Source organism: Oncorhynchus mykiss, chromosome 8, assembly GCF_013265735.2.
Source record: "Oncorhynchus mykiss isolate Arlee chromosome 8, USDA_OmykA_1.1, whole genome shotgun sequence".
Taxonomy (NCBI): domain Eukaryota; kingdom Metazoa; phylum Chordata; class Actinopteri; order Salmoniformes; family Salmonidae; genus Oncorhynchus; species Oncorhynchus mykiss.
Genome location: NC_048572.1, coordinates 13,533,369 through 13,548,154, shown reverse-complemented (window position 1 = coordinate 13,548,154; position 14,786 = coordinate 13,533,369). Strand labels below are relative to the sequence as shown.

Here is a 14,786-nt window from a genome sequence, read left to right as displayed (position 1 = left end):
ACAGACAGATTTTTTTTTTTTTTTTTTTTTTTTTTAAATGTACGACTCCATCATAAGAAACATGTACTGTATTCGACTACGCGCCATGTGTCCAAAGACAAATGTTTACATTGCATTCTCCCCTAGGCAACATTCAAGGCTCTGTAAAAACCATTGAATTATCTTGAATATGCCACATCCCATGACCCATTCTATGACATTTGCTTTGCTACTAGTACATTAGTTGTTCTAACTATAGTCTTTGTCTAGGCCGGATAGAGGTGGGGCAAACAGTCTATTCAAACACCACCATAAGCCAACTGACATCTCAACAAAGTTGTCAAGCTAATGTAAACAGAACATAAAAATATAACATTTGTACAGCCTATACATAGGGCATTGATATTGTTTTGAATCTTATTCATCTCAAGTGTTGCAGCAAGAGCAGATTGGCTTCTGGACCATAGTTAATGATACAGTGCTGTATATTTGAATGTTTTATATTTCAACTTCATGATTGCAATTTGACAAATAAACACCCTTCATTGACAGTGCCTGTACATGGGTGATTACTGACAATGGCTTGTTTGAATATAAATTCAAATTTTGATAATACCAGTATAACAGGTCCATGTCCGGTTCCAAGTTATACACCGAGTGTACAAAACATTACAAACACCTGCTCTTTCCATGATGGATCGACCAGGTGAAAGCTATGATCTCTTATGATCTCGATGATACTTGATAAATCTTTTGAGGGCAAAAGTGGGGGGTGCAACTCAATATTAGGAAGGTGTTGTTAATGTTAGGTACACTCAGTGTACCAGGAAAAAGTTTGAACACACCTACTCAATCAAGGGTTTTTCTTTATTTGTTTCCATTTTCTACATTGTAGAATAATAGTGAAGACATCAAAACTATGAAATAACACATATGGAATCATGTAGTAACCAAAAAAGTTTTTGAAAAATCTCAAACATATTTCGGTTCGTTTAAGTAGCTAAACACTGCTGCATTTCAATTAACAGGTGTGCCTTGTTAAAAGTACATTTAAAAAAAAAAAAATCCTTCTTAATGCGCTTGAGACAATGAGTTGTGACATGGTAGGGGTGGTATACAGAAGATAACCCTATTTGGTAAAAGACCAAGTCCATATTATGGCAAAAACAGCTCAAATAAGCAAAGAGAAATGACAGTCCATCATTACTTTAAGACATGAAGGTCAGTCAATCCAGAAAAGTTCAAGAACTTTGAAAGTTTCTTCAAGTGCAGTTGCAAAAACCATCAAGCGCTAAGACGAAACTGGCTTTCATGAGGACCGCCACAGGAAAGGAAGACCCAGAGTTTCCTCTGCTGAGCACATAAATTCATTAGAGTTAACTGCACCTCAGATTACAGCCCAAATAAATGCTTCACAGGGTTCAACGAACAGACATGTCAACAACTGTTCAGAGGAGACTGTGTGAATCAGGCCTTCATGGTTGAATTGCTGCAAAGAAATCACTACTAAAAAGGACACCAATAAGAAGAGACTTGCTCGGGCCAAGAAACACGAGCAATGGACATAAGACCGGTGGAAATCTGTCCTTTGGTCTGATGAGTCTAAATTTGAGATTTTTGGTTTCAACCGCCGTGTCTTTGTGAGACGCAGAGTAGGTGAACGGATGATCTCCACATGAGGGGTTCCTACCATGAAGAATGGAGGAGGTAATGTGATGGTGCATTGAAGGTGACAATGTTAGTTATTTGTTTAGAATTCAAGGCACTCTTAACCAGCATGGTTACCATAGCATTCTGCAGCAATATGCCATCCCATCTGGTTTACACTTAGTGGGACTAACATTTGTTTTTCAACAGGACAATGACCCAAAACACACCTCCAGGCTGTGTAAGGGCTAGTTGACCAAGAAGGAAAGGGATGGAGTGCTGCAGATGACCTGGTGTCCACAATCACCCGACCTCAACTGAGATGGTTTGGGATGAGTTGGACTGCAGAGTGAAGGAAAAGCAGCCAACAAGTGCTCAGCATATGTTGGAACTCCTTCATGACTGTTGGAAAAGCATTCCACGTGAAGAATTTAAAATCTATTTTGATTTGTTTAACACGTTCTTGGTTACTACATGATTCCATACACTACCGTTCAAAAGTTTGGGAACACTTAGAAATTCCCTTGTTTTTGAAAGAAAATTGTTAAAAAATTGTCCATTAAAAGAACATCAAATTGATCAGAAATACAAATAGTACCTGCAAAACACCAGTCTCAACGTCAACAGTGAAGAGGCAACTCCGGGATGCTGGCCTTCTAGGCAGAGTTCCTCTGTCCAGTGTCTGTTCTTTTGCCCATCATAAACTTGTATTTTTATTGGCTAGTCTGAGATATGGCTTTTTCTTTGCAACTCTGCCTAGAAGGCCAGCATCCCAGAGTCGCATCTTCACTGCTGACGTTGAGGCTGGTATTTTGCGGGTACCATTTAACCTGTTGAATGTAGGGGGCAGTATTTTGATGTTTGGATGAAAAACGTACCCAAATGAAACTGCCTATTTCTCAGGCCCAGAATTGTGAATATGCATATAAATTGTCAGATGAGTGTTTTCTATCCTAAAGTTTCCAAAACTGTCAAAATATTGTCTGTGAGCATAACAGAACTGATATTGCAGGCAAAAACCTGAGGAAAGTCCAACCAGGCAGTACCTAAGAGAAACGAATCACCCTGTTCCATTGCATGCCTTCCCTCCATTTAAAAGGGATATCAACCAGATTCCTTTCCCTATGGCTTCCACGTGGTGTGAACAGTCTTTAGACATAGTTTCAGGCTTTTATTCTGAAAAATGTGCGAGAACAATCACATCATGTCAGTGGATGGCTTGGTGCCAGCAGAGTTTTGCATGTGCAACAGCTTGGAGCAGACATTTTCTCTCTCTCTCCTATTGAAAAAGCTACGGTCTGGTTGAAATACTATCGATGATTTATTGTAAAAACAACCTGAGGATTGACTATAAAAAACGTTTGACATGTTTCTACGAACTTTACGGTTACTATTTGGAATTTTTGTGTGCCCGTCATGACCTGCACGAGCCTGTGGATTTCTGAACAAAACGCGCCAACCAAATGGAGGGTTTTGGATATAAAAATAATCTTTATGGAACAAAAGGAACATTTGTGTAACTGGAAGTCTTGTGAGTGCAAACATCCGAAGATCATCAAAAGGTAAGCAATTCATTTTATTGCTTTTCTGACTTTCGTGACCAATCTACTTTGCTGCTAGCTGTTTGTAACGTTTTGTCTGCTGAGAGAGCTGTCCTAACATAACCGCTTGGATAGCTTTTGCTGTAAAGCTTTTTTGAAATCTGATATGCCAGGTGGATTAACAACAAGCTAAGCTTTGTTTTGCTATATTGCACTTGTGATTATGATAATTCAATATTTTTAGTAATTTAATTTGGCGCTCTGCAATTCAGTGGATGTTGACGAAAAGGATCCCGCTAACAGGATGGGTGCGTCAAGAAGTTAATGAAGCTGCCAGTTGAGGACTTGTGAGGCATCTGTTTCTCAAATTAGATGCTAATGTACTTGTCCTCTTGCTCAGTTGTGCACCGGGGTCTCCCACTCCTCTTTCTATTCTGGTTAGAAAGCCAGTTTGCGCTGTTCTGCGATCTTCAGTTTCTTGGCAATTTCACGCATGGAACAGCCTTCATTTCTAAGAAAAATAATAGACTGACATGTTTCAGAAGAAAATTCTTCGTTTCTGGCCATTTTTAGCCTGTAATCGAACCCGCAAATGCTGATGCTCCAGATACTCAACTAGTCTAAAGAAGGCCAGTTGTATTGCTTATTTAATCAGTACAACAGGTGTGCTAACATAATTGCAAAAGGGTTTTCTAATGATCAATTAGCCTTTTAAAATGCTAAACTTGGATTAGCTAACACAACGTGCCATTGGAACACACAAGTGATGGTTGCTGATAATAGGCCTCTGGACGCCTATGAATATATTCCATGAAAAAAATTGTTTCCAGCTACAATAGTAATTTACAACATTAACAATGTCAACACTGTATTTCTGATCAATTTGATGTTATTTTAAATGGACAATTTTTTTTTGCTTTTCGTTAAAAAACAAGTAAATGTCTAAGTGACCACAAAGTTTTGAATGGTAGAGTGTGTTATTTCATAGTTTAGAAGTCTTCACTATTATTCTACAATGTAGAAAATAATTAAAAATTAAGTAAAACCCTCGAATGAGTAGGTTTGTCCAAACTTAACTGGTACTGTATATAAACATATAGTGTATCAATTAATGATAATTAGTTTATATACACATAGCGCTGATTCATTTGCCTGGCTAAGCAAACTGGAAGTCCTTCCCTCTCCATACACACTTCCTGGGTCAGCCAGGCCACTAAATTAATGCCACAAAACTTTTAACATACAGCATAAAGATTGATGGCATTTATGCTAATCAAATATGTCACTATGGTTTGCTGAGTTGAATCCTAAACTAACAAAGCAGAGAGCAAATAATTGTGCAGGCTGAATGTTCAAATAAATCCGTCTGGCTGCAACTCTTGCTGGCATTTGACAGCAAATTGTCTTTTGCATGACCCAACGTTAGTGTGTCCTATTTAAAAATAAGATGGGCATCTTGAATAAGCATCTGTTGGCCGAACACACACACACTGCATCGGAAAGTATTCAGATCCCTTGCCTTTTTCCACATTGTCACGTTAGCCTTTTTCCACATTGTCACGTTAGCCTTTTTTCACAGTCACGTTAGCCTTTTTCTAAAATTGATTCAATTGTTTTTTCCCCTCGTCAATCTACACACAATACTCTATAATTACAAAGCGAAAACAGGTTTTTAGAAATGTTTGCATATTTATACAACTTTAAAAACAGAAATACCTTATTTACCCAAGTATTCAGACCCTTTTCTATGAGACTCGAAGTTGAGCTCAGGTGCATGAATGAAAAGGGTCTGCAAACTTACGCAAATATTATATTTTGTTTAATTACATTTGCAAACAATTCTAAAAACTAGTTTTTGCTTTGACATTATGGTGGAATTGTGTGTAGATTGAGGAGGGAAAAAAACAATGTAATACATTTTAGAATAAGGCTGTAACGTAACAAAATGTGGAAAAAGTCAAGTGGTCTGAATACTTTCCGTAGGCACTGTGTTGGTGACAGACACAGTCCCAGGTCCATACAATATAGAACATTAACTGCTGCAAAGTTATTTTTGATGGTTTGCTAGTAAGCGGCACATTTATTCTTGGAAAATGGTTTAGTTCTCTCTGTGGGGACACGATCAGTAACATTCCTTATCAGACATACTCTGGTAAGCCACGAGGGATAAAAAACATCAACTTTCTCTGATCTGTATTTTGACTTGAGATCTGGGTTTGCACAGCTCGAATGTCCGCGCAAATCCTTCATTCATGTCAATGATAGACTTCTGCGAAAACGTAAGTTAAGTGGGCAGATCTCAAGTCAGAACACTGCCCAAAGTGAATCTTCTTTATACAGAAGAAATAAAATATTCAAACAGAATTACCTGATCATTGACTAGTAATGATCACAGAACATTTCTCTCATGCCATGTCCAAAAAGTAGAACAATGCAATAATGACATCGTTTTTAAACAAAATTGATATAGTATCTAAACAGAGATGATCCCCTGCTCCGCTCACCACAATATCTCATGTTCTCTCACTGTCAAAGTAACTTTTCATTGGGCCCTTATAAACCACTTAATATGGTGCCATTCGCAATGTTACATTACCAAGAGCTGGAGTCTTGCAGTACACAGCTCATGTACTAGCGCTAACGCCAACACTACACCTCAAATGTCAAATTTATGTTCCGAGTGCTGCTCCAGAAGCATATCATGGAGGCAGAAATCAAAAGGCGTCAGCCATTATTTACATTTCACATGCCAATGTGGTATGTTTTTGAGCTGGGCTTCAGATACACAAATGGACAAGCGATGGTTGCCGTGTAATTTAAAACGCCTGTGACTGCTGATTGTTTTAGCCGAATGACCTCCGACAACAGCTCAGTTCGTGTCAAGTCAAACACCTTTAAAAGGCATTAGAATCCCTTTCTGTACCTTTTCTATACAAGTAGAAACCCATAAAATGAACACTTAAAAAGTCAAACTGGACACACAGACGAGAAAAAGTGCCACCGAAAACATGGCTTTAGTTCATTTTCCAGTTCCTCCTCCTAGACCTTCTGCACCTGTGGCTGCGGTACCTTGCGTCCCGCCTTCATGCGGCTGCGGGCGTAGACACGCAGGAAGAGGGAGAGGAAGACCACGGCCATGCCAAAGCCCCCCACCATGGTGACGGCATGGCCGTACAGGAAGCAGGAGAGCAGGATGGCGATGGCCTGCCGCAGGGTCATGATGATGGTGAAGACGGCGGCGCCGAACTGCGCGATGGTGTAGAAGATGAAGAGCTGGCCGCACGCCGAGCACACCGACAGCAGCACAGCATGGAATGCGAACTCAGAGTGGCGCGTCATGAAGGCCAGCGAGTCGAAGAAGGCGCCCTGCTCCAGCAGCGAGCCCACGGTGAAGAGGCAGGAGAAGAGGTTGACGCCGAACATCATCTGCACAGATGACATCTTGTGCTTGAACAGGTTGTCCTGCCAGTTGGACGTGAAGCTGTCGAAGACTATGTAGCCACCCAAGATGACCACGCCGCTGAACGTTGTGACCGTAGATGGGTGCTTATCTGCCGTGCTCGTCAACAAGAACATGCTGACACCCAGAGAGATGAGTGCCGCCGTCAGGTACTCCCAGTACTCGTAGCTCTTGTGTGACACAATCTTGCCCATGAGCATGACAGGGATCACTTTAGAGGCCTTGGCCAGCACCTGGGTGGGGAAGCTGATGTACTTGAGGGCCTCGTACTGGCACCAGCTGCTGAGGACGTTGGAGAGCGAGGCAAATGAGTACTTGTACATGGGTGCGCCGTGGCGGGGCTGCTTAAACAGGACACACCACAGGCCTGACACGGTCAGTGCCAGGATACGGTTCATGAACACCAGGAACTGGGAGTCCTTGAAGTGTTCGCCCTCCTCCTCGGGGGTGGAAGCCCCGTACGAGCGAGTCATCACCCTCTCCTGTAGGACACCCCATGTCAGGTAGGACACCTGGAGGGACAACAGGATAAGAGAAGGAGACTAAACAATACGAAGTACATCAGATATGAATAAGTCAATATGTTTGCATTGCAGTTTAAATATATAGAATCTACCCAATCAAATGTATTTACAGTGCCTTCAGAAAGTATTACACCCCTTGACTTTTCCCCCATTTTGTTAATACAGCCAGAATTTAAGTGATTCAATTGCGATTTTGACACACACACACACACACACACACACACACACACACACACACACAACCCAATAATATCAAAGCGGAATCATGTTTTTAGAAATGTGTGCAAATTAATAAAAAGTTGAAATGTCGTGTCAAAAAGTGGCATAAAAATGTGCTTAACAAGTCACATATATTTTTGAATGACTACCTCATCTCTATACCCCACACATACAGATAATTGTAAGAGCCCTCAGTCGAGCAGTGAATTTCAAACAGATTCAACCACAAAGACCAGGGAGGTTTTCCAATGCCTTGCTAAGGGCACCTACTGGTAGACAAAAAAATGGACTATCCCTTTGAACATGAAGTTAATAAATACATTTTGGATGGTGTATCAATACACTCAGACAAAGATACAGGTGTCCTTCCCAACTCATTTGCCATAGAGCAGGTATTGGGGGTAGGCCAAATAAAAATGTGATTCACATTTTTTCCCTCACAAACAGTCCATTTATATTTTCCAACTGGTCTATACATCCCCCCCCCCCCCCCCTCCCCTCTCCTGAGTAGCCTCATTTCATTGCCAAAAATAAAATTAAACCATCTAGTGTTCAGCGAAATTAGAACACAATGTCAAATACAGGTAGCCTAGTCAAATAATTAACATCCAATCACGTTAACCGTTACTCTCTCGCAGGAATTCCACTAACGGTCCGTATGAAGCCAAATGTAGCTGCCGTTTGCTCGAAAATTGATAGATGGTTTAAAAAAGTAAGGCCCTCGTCCATAGAGACACATACCAGCTCTACTGGTAGTACTGCTACTACCAGCAGTACTACACCTGCACCTGTCGACGACACAAGTTGTTCTGCTTCCACGAGCACATCCAATGCTAGCATCAGTAATTCTACATTTGTTGTAAGTCCAGCTAGCATTGACACTGACAGTTGTGAATCTGATGCAGCCGAAGAGCTACTGCCCACTTACCTGGGAAAGCGCCAAACAACAGAGAGGGACGTTGGACCATCAGAGGCACAAATATGATGAGAACTACATTGATTTGGGGTTCACTTATATTGGGAGTAATGCCTTTCCTCAGCCACAGTGTGTTAGATGTGCGAAAGTACAATATCACAACTCAACGAAACTTACACTCTTGTGCACAGAGATTTAGAAACAAAACATGCCAATTTGAAAAATAAGCTGCGGGAGTTTTTTGAGTGAGAATTAAGAAGACTTTCGAGTAGTAAGACATGTATAAAGGCAACAGATACCATTAATAAGAGGCTACAAGCATCTTATATGGTGAGCTACCCCGAGTGGCTAGGACAGGCAAGCCCCATACTATTGTGGAGAATTTGTCCTGCTGCCACAGATGTGGTTGGGACAATGCTGGGGGGAAAGGACAAAGCAAAAAAAAACTATACAGACAATGCCTTCATCAAACAACAGATGTTTTGAAACAACTACTGCTTCACATATAAGCCAGTGAATTCTATGCGTACAGATGGATGAGTCAGACGTGGCGGGCCTGGCACAGTCCGTGTCACTAGCATGAAAACGAAATAAAAGTTTGGGAACCACTGCTCGAGGAAGGAAACTGCTCAGGGATTTCACCAGGAGGCTAATGGTGACTTTAAAACAGTTAGTTTTCTCCTAACACAGCCATTTAAACTAAGGATGGATCAAGAACATTCTAAATTGATCTGGGAGAATCTAAGAAGTTGACAGGGAAAGACCATAGTAACACTGTAAAAACAGTCTCTCAATGTGCTTGATAGACATAATCACTGTTACATCTTCAGAAAGCATGAGATCCTGAGCTTGTATTCAAGATCCTAAATGGTCTGGCACCCCTCTGCCATGAGAGGTGACTGTATAGTTCCCTTAAGGAATAGCACCTTCAGTCAAACTGCTTTCTCTATGAGAGCTTCCCATGTCTGGAACACACTGCCTTCAGACACACAACTGCACCACCTATCGCACCTTCACAAAAAACTAAATCATGGCTAAAGGCCAATTAGACTTGGGAACATAATCCCTAGCTGTGTATTACTGCTTTCCATGTTATCTGTAGCTTGTGAGGTGTGGAAACACTGTTTGTTGCTTTTATACATTTTGTTATGTTGCTCCGTCTGTCTGCTACGTGTTGCTTGTCCTATGTTGCTCCGTCTGTCTGCTACGTGTTGCTTGTCCTATGTTGCTCTGTCTGTCTGCTACGTGTTGCTTGTCCTATGTTGCTCTGTCTGTCTGCTACGTGTTGCTTGTCCTATGTTGCTCCGTCTGTCTGCTACGTGTTGCTTGTCCTATGTTGCTCCGTCTGTCTGCTACGTGTTGCTTGTCCTATGTTGCTCTGTCTGTCTGCTACGTGTTGCTTGTCCTATGTTGCTCTGTCTGTCTGCTACGTGTTGCTTGTCCTATGTTGCTCTGTCTGTCTGCTACGTGTTGCTTGTCCTATGTTGCTCTGTCTGTCTGCTACGTGTTGCTTGTCCTATGTTGCGCCGTCTGTCTGCTACGTGTTGCTTGTCCTATGTTGCTCCGTCTGTCTGCTACGTGTTGCTTGTCCTATGTTGCTCTGTCTGTCTGCTACGTGTTGCTTGTCCTATGTTGCTCTGTCTGTCTGCTACGTGTTGCTTGTCCTATGTTGCTCTGTCTGTCTGCTACGTGTTGCTTGTCCTATGTTGCTCTGTCTGTCTGCTACGTGTTGCTTGTCCTATGTTGCTCTGTCTGTCTGCTACGTGTTGCTTGTCCTATGTTGCTCTGTCTGTCTGCTACGTGTTGCTTGTCCTGTTGCTTTGGATGTGCTCACTGCTCATTGTTTTTCTGTATTGTTATTGTAATAGTTTTTAATAACATGCCCAGGGACTGTGGTTGAATATTAGCTGGCTGGCTAAAACCGACACTTTTACTAAAATGTTGATTAAATGTGCACTGTCGCTGTAAAAAAACTCAATAAAGTAAAGAGACTTACCCAGAAAGAGTCACAACTGTAATCTCTGCCAAAGGTGCTTCTACAAAGTACTGACTCAGGGGTGTGACTACTTACGTAAATTAGAATTCTGTATTTATTTTTTCAATAAATTAGCATGTTTTAACTTTGTCATTATTGGGTAACGTAAAAAATATATATTTAATACATTTTTGAATTCAGGCTGTAACACAACCAAATGTGGAATATGTCAACGGGTATGAATACATTCTGAAGGTGCTGTATACAGCCATTTTAACTACATGTCACAAAGTGCTCTACCTGAAGTCCTGCAGCACAGAAGACTAACTTGAAGGCTTGTCTGGCCGACGAGCCCGAGTCCGCATCATTTCTGGGAGCTAGCGACACGTCGTCTAGGAGACCTGTCTTCGTTTCACTTCCAAACACACAGGCCTTTATGACAGGATAGAAAATGCCTCGGCCTGGGAGGAGGGGAATAAACAAGGTCCAGAACACATCAACCATTCACTGATCCATCCAATTCAACATACTGATTATGTTATGTCAACAGAGAGAACATGGGATTTGCAACTTGAAGGACACTAAGTCATACCGGATAGATAGATAGGTGTTAGTCATGTGAAGAAAGGATGTAGGCCTGTGTGTGTATGGGTCTGTGTGTATGCCAGCGTATAAGTGCAACGTGAGTGTAATCACCAGTTTGTAGATCATCCACACCTGTTTGGAGGTAGTTGATCCTCTTCAAGTAGGTGATGAGGAAGTAGCCGGGGATGATGATGGTGGTGTAGCCCAGCACGTTGAGGAAGAAACGGAACAGCCACACGTCATGCCAGTCCTGCAGCAGCGACGACGCTTCGCCCGCCGCCAGCGAAGATGGGAGGATCAGAACCAGGCCAAGCCAAAGCCAAAGCCTTCCGCGCGCGCACACACACACACACACACACACACACACACACACACACGGATTAGTACCAGAGACATGGCAGGTACATTACGTAGCCATTGAAGCAGCATGTTTTTCCCACATTTTTAGAGTGATGGATTGAAGTACTGCAGACTCATCTCTGATGAGATATCCAAACTGTTATTAATATTGGAAGGTGGGACACTGTCATTTAAAGCACAAAACACCCATTGAGCCAAGAGAAGAGACCACCCATCCCTTTTCATACAACAGCCCCCTCCCTACTGGTCGAGGTGGCAAGACCAGTTTCCAACTGTCATGTTCACTAATCCTGTACACTAGCATCCTTTTCCACAAGGGATGGGTGTAGGTAGGTTAGTAGTATGTATGTGTGTGTTGGGGGTGGAGATTGTAACCTAATCAGGCTGTGTGAAAGGTGTGTTCCCAGCCTGCCTGGATACTTCTCTGCTTGACAGACAGAGGCTCTTTGTGTGCACCTCTACCCCAGGCCACTGCAGCTTCTCCCAGTGCAACCTAGGCTGTGAACAAGCAGCTCACTATACGCAGGAATGCAGTCCTCTCTGCACTTTAACCAACCAACCTGCAGGCCGAAGCTGTTCACGTCAGGGCAGAGACTGAAAAATGGCCACATTTAGGCTCCTGGAATGGACAGTAGCCAAATCGTGCCACAGTTGCCGGGATTTCATCTACTTATCACATGGTTCATATTTGAAGGTTACACAATTGCAAAGAAGGGCCTTGTTGCTTTTATATAAAGTAGGTACTCTGCAACAGTTAGCCTAATTATTGTAATGGTTAGAATACACTCTTGTATGACTTGAGACTAAGATGTCAGCACGGACCCATAAACGCCTTGGCGTTTACATGTTGTTTTTCACAGACTTGACAGGGATGGACTACATTACACAGGCTTGTCCATGAAAAGCTGAACTCTCTCCATTGTTAATAATATACAGTAACAGCAACCACATACGACTAGTTACACCCCCCAAAGGAATGGACTAAAAGCTGAAACGCGTGAACAGTTACATGACTAGACCTACATCATGTCAATGGCCACAGCAAGGGTCTTTATTCTGCATTTATTCATTTGGACGTAAGTAACTAGTTAAACTGTTGTCATAACAGCTAACATTAGCTCTAGAAACTAAGTACAATGTTGCAATCGTCCTGAAAACAAAACGTCGCGTGCACAGTCCGACTGTTGTTTACAAAGGCGCGCTCACATTGACAACTAGCAGTTTGCTGTGTCAAATCAACAAAATAATGCTTTACGTTGGGTTTAAATTTAATGCATTTTCAAAGGAAAATTAAGAGGCGACCGCATCAGCACAATGTGTTCCTACCTCCATGAAAAAGATGGCATTTTCCTCCCACTTACAACTGGCGTAGCGAACACGCCGAACAACTTAACCGCTTTCGTTGCAATGAAGCATGTAGCGACGCAAATCAACTGTTGGAATCGTTATTATAAAAGCAATTTCGCCCCTGAGCTAACGGTTTTCTTTCCCAGTACCTTTACAACTTATCAATTGCCTATGTGTTCACTTCAAGAAAGAATCCCCCCCCTTCAGTGGAAAATTAGGTTGTAGTCCTCTTTTGCGACATTGCCATCTGTAGGGCTGGATGAATACATTTACGAATCCACTGCACTGTAGTACAGCACAACTATTGTGCACAGCACAGTACTGTAAGTATCGCTACAATATGTAAAGTAGTTTAAATTAAACAAGAAAGTCAATCAGAAATCAAACCTTGGAAGAATTAAGTTGATTCACAACAACAGAATACATGCCTGTTCCCCGTTAATGTAATAGAAACAATATTATCAACATAGTTTTTCCAAAGCATGAACAATTTATCCAAACAAGGAGTTTTAATTTATCCACACTGAAAACCAAAAGTTTGGAAAGATGCATGTCCCTCACAAAAAAGGAAGCTAGAACAGCCAGCACGTTTCTTAGCACACCAGCAAGCAAATGCTGTACTCTTGACAATGAGGAAGTGTTGCTGTCCAAAAACACAGACATGCCTGTCATTGAATAAGCCCATGCCACGATTAGATACCAGAAAAACCCACCAATCTCTTTAACAAGTTCTTTAAACAATTGAAGTTAATTTACCAACATTTCTGAAAATGGACCCATGTTTCATGAGCTGAAATAAAAGATCCCAGAAATGTTCAATACACACAAAAAGCTTATTTCTCTCAGATTCTGTGCACAAATTTGTTTACTTCCCTGTTAGTGAGCATTTCTCCTTTGCCAAGATAATCCGTCCACCTGACAGGTGTGGCATATCAAGAAACGGATTAAACAGCATGATCATTACACAGGTGCACCTTGTGCTGGGGACAATAGAAAGCCATTCTAAAATGTGCAGTTTTGTATCACAACACAAAGCAACAGGTCTCAAGTTTTGAGGGAGTGTGCAATTGGCATGCTGACTGCAGGAATGTCCACAAAAGCTGTTGCCAGATAATTGAATGTTAATTTCTCTACCGTATTCCACCTCCAACATCATTTTGTAGAATTTGGCATTACGTCCAACCGGCCTCACAACTGCAGACCGCATGTAACCACGCCAGTCCTGGGCCTCCACTTCCGGCTTCTTCACCTGCGGGATCGTCTGAGACCAGCCACCCGGACAACTGATGTAACTGAAGAGTATTTCTGTCTGTAATAAAGCCCTTTTATTGAGAAAAACTCATTCTGATTGGCTCCCCAGTGGGTGGGCCTATGCCCTCCCAGGCCCACCCTTGGCTTATCAGTGATGTCTGTTGTACTGTTGTGCTGGGTACAGTATGTGCTGCACACTGTCAGTGCAGTACACATGCTGCGTAGCATGCTACACAATGGCCTTTTCCGACAGCTATCATCTTATTAGCCAAGGATGGCCTTATGAGACTATTACCTTAAAGAGGATGTGCAAATACTGTATCTGCTCAAATTGCTGATTTTAAATGCCACACCACCAACCACAGAGGAAGTGCCTACCTACCTGCCCATCATGCTCCATTCTCATGCATGTTTTCATGCAATGAAATGAAAAGATTAGAGCTCAAAATATTAATAAATTCAATACAGACAGGCCTTGGAGTCAGTCTCTTTGTCAACATGAATATTAACATCACCCAACACAATTATTTTATCATAGTTCTCAAGGACAATAGACAATAGTTCAGATAAATCAGTAAAGAAAGTGGGGCAGTGCTTTGGTGGCCTATGCAGGGTTATAGCCAGCACTGGTGGCTGACATTTAAACAGTGTAGCAAGATGCTCAAAAGACCCAAAGTCGCCAAACGAAATGTCCTTACAACTGAGAGCATTAGTAAAATTAGAAGCTGTCCCCCCACCCTTTTCCCTTTTCTGATAGAGTATGAAAAGCTGTAGTCTGGGGGGGGAGGTTTCAATAAGAGCGGCACTACAGTCTGATTGGGGAGAAAAAAGGGGGTTAAAATAACATTTAAAAAACATTACATTTTCTGACAGTCTCAAATCTATCAGAATGGTAGGAGATAAAAGTTTGTATCTCTCGGTGCAGAGTTATAGGAATATTAATTAGGTTACTCACAACAACCATAGTTCCATTTCTGCAGGA

At 41.9% G+C, this 14,786-nt stretch overlaps 1 protein-coding gene across 4 annotated transcripts; it reads right to left on the bottom strand.

Annotated features, from left to right (window-relative positions):
* Nucleotides 1-3,632: 3,632 nt before the first annotated feature.
* On the bottom strand, nt 3,633-13,210 carry slc35b2 (solute carrier family 35 member B2). 4 transcript variants are annotated; one of them, XM_036984817.1, is made up of 4 exons: nt 12,533-13,210; nt 10,958-11,172; nt 10,562-10,722; nt 3,633-7,139 (listed from the first exon to the last, which is right to left on the bottom strand). In XM_036984817.1, exons 1-4 carry the CDS (start codon nt 12,550-12,552, stop codon nt 6,207-6,209), a joined length of 1,329 nt encoding a protein of 442 aa, XP_036840712.1. In that variant the 5' UTR covers nt 12,553-13,210; the 3' UTR covers nt 3,633-6,206. The 4 variants fall into 4 exon arrangements, with proteins under 4 accessions (XP_036840712.1, XP_036840713.1, XP_021467278.1 ...); XM_036984818.1 differs by having other exon boundaries at nt 10,979-11,172; XM_021611603.2 differs by having other exon boundaries at nt 10,958-11,166.
* Nucleotides 13,211-14,786: the final 1,576 nt, after the last annotated feature.

Coding starts and splice junctions, on each gene's coding strand:
- slc35b2 (XM_036984817.1), bottom strand. CDS start 12,552: ATGCCATCTTTTTCATGGAG. Junction 10,723..10,957: donor TGTGGATGATCTACAAACTG/GTGATTACACTC, acceptor CCCTCCTCCCAG/GCCGAGGCATTTTCTATCCT. Junction 7,140..10,561: donor TCTGTGCTGCAGGACTTCAG/GTAGAGCACTTT, acceptor TTGTCCCTCCAG/GTGTCCTACCTGACATGGGG.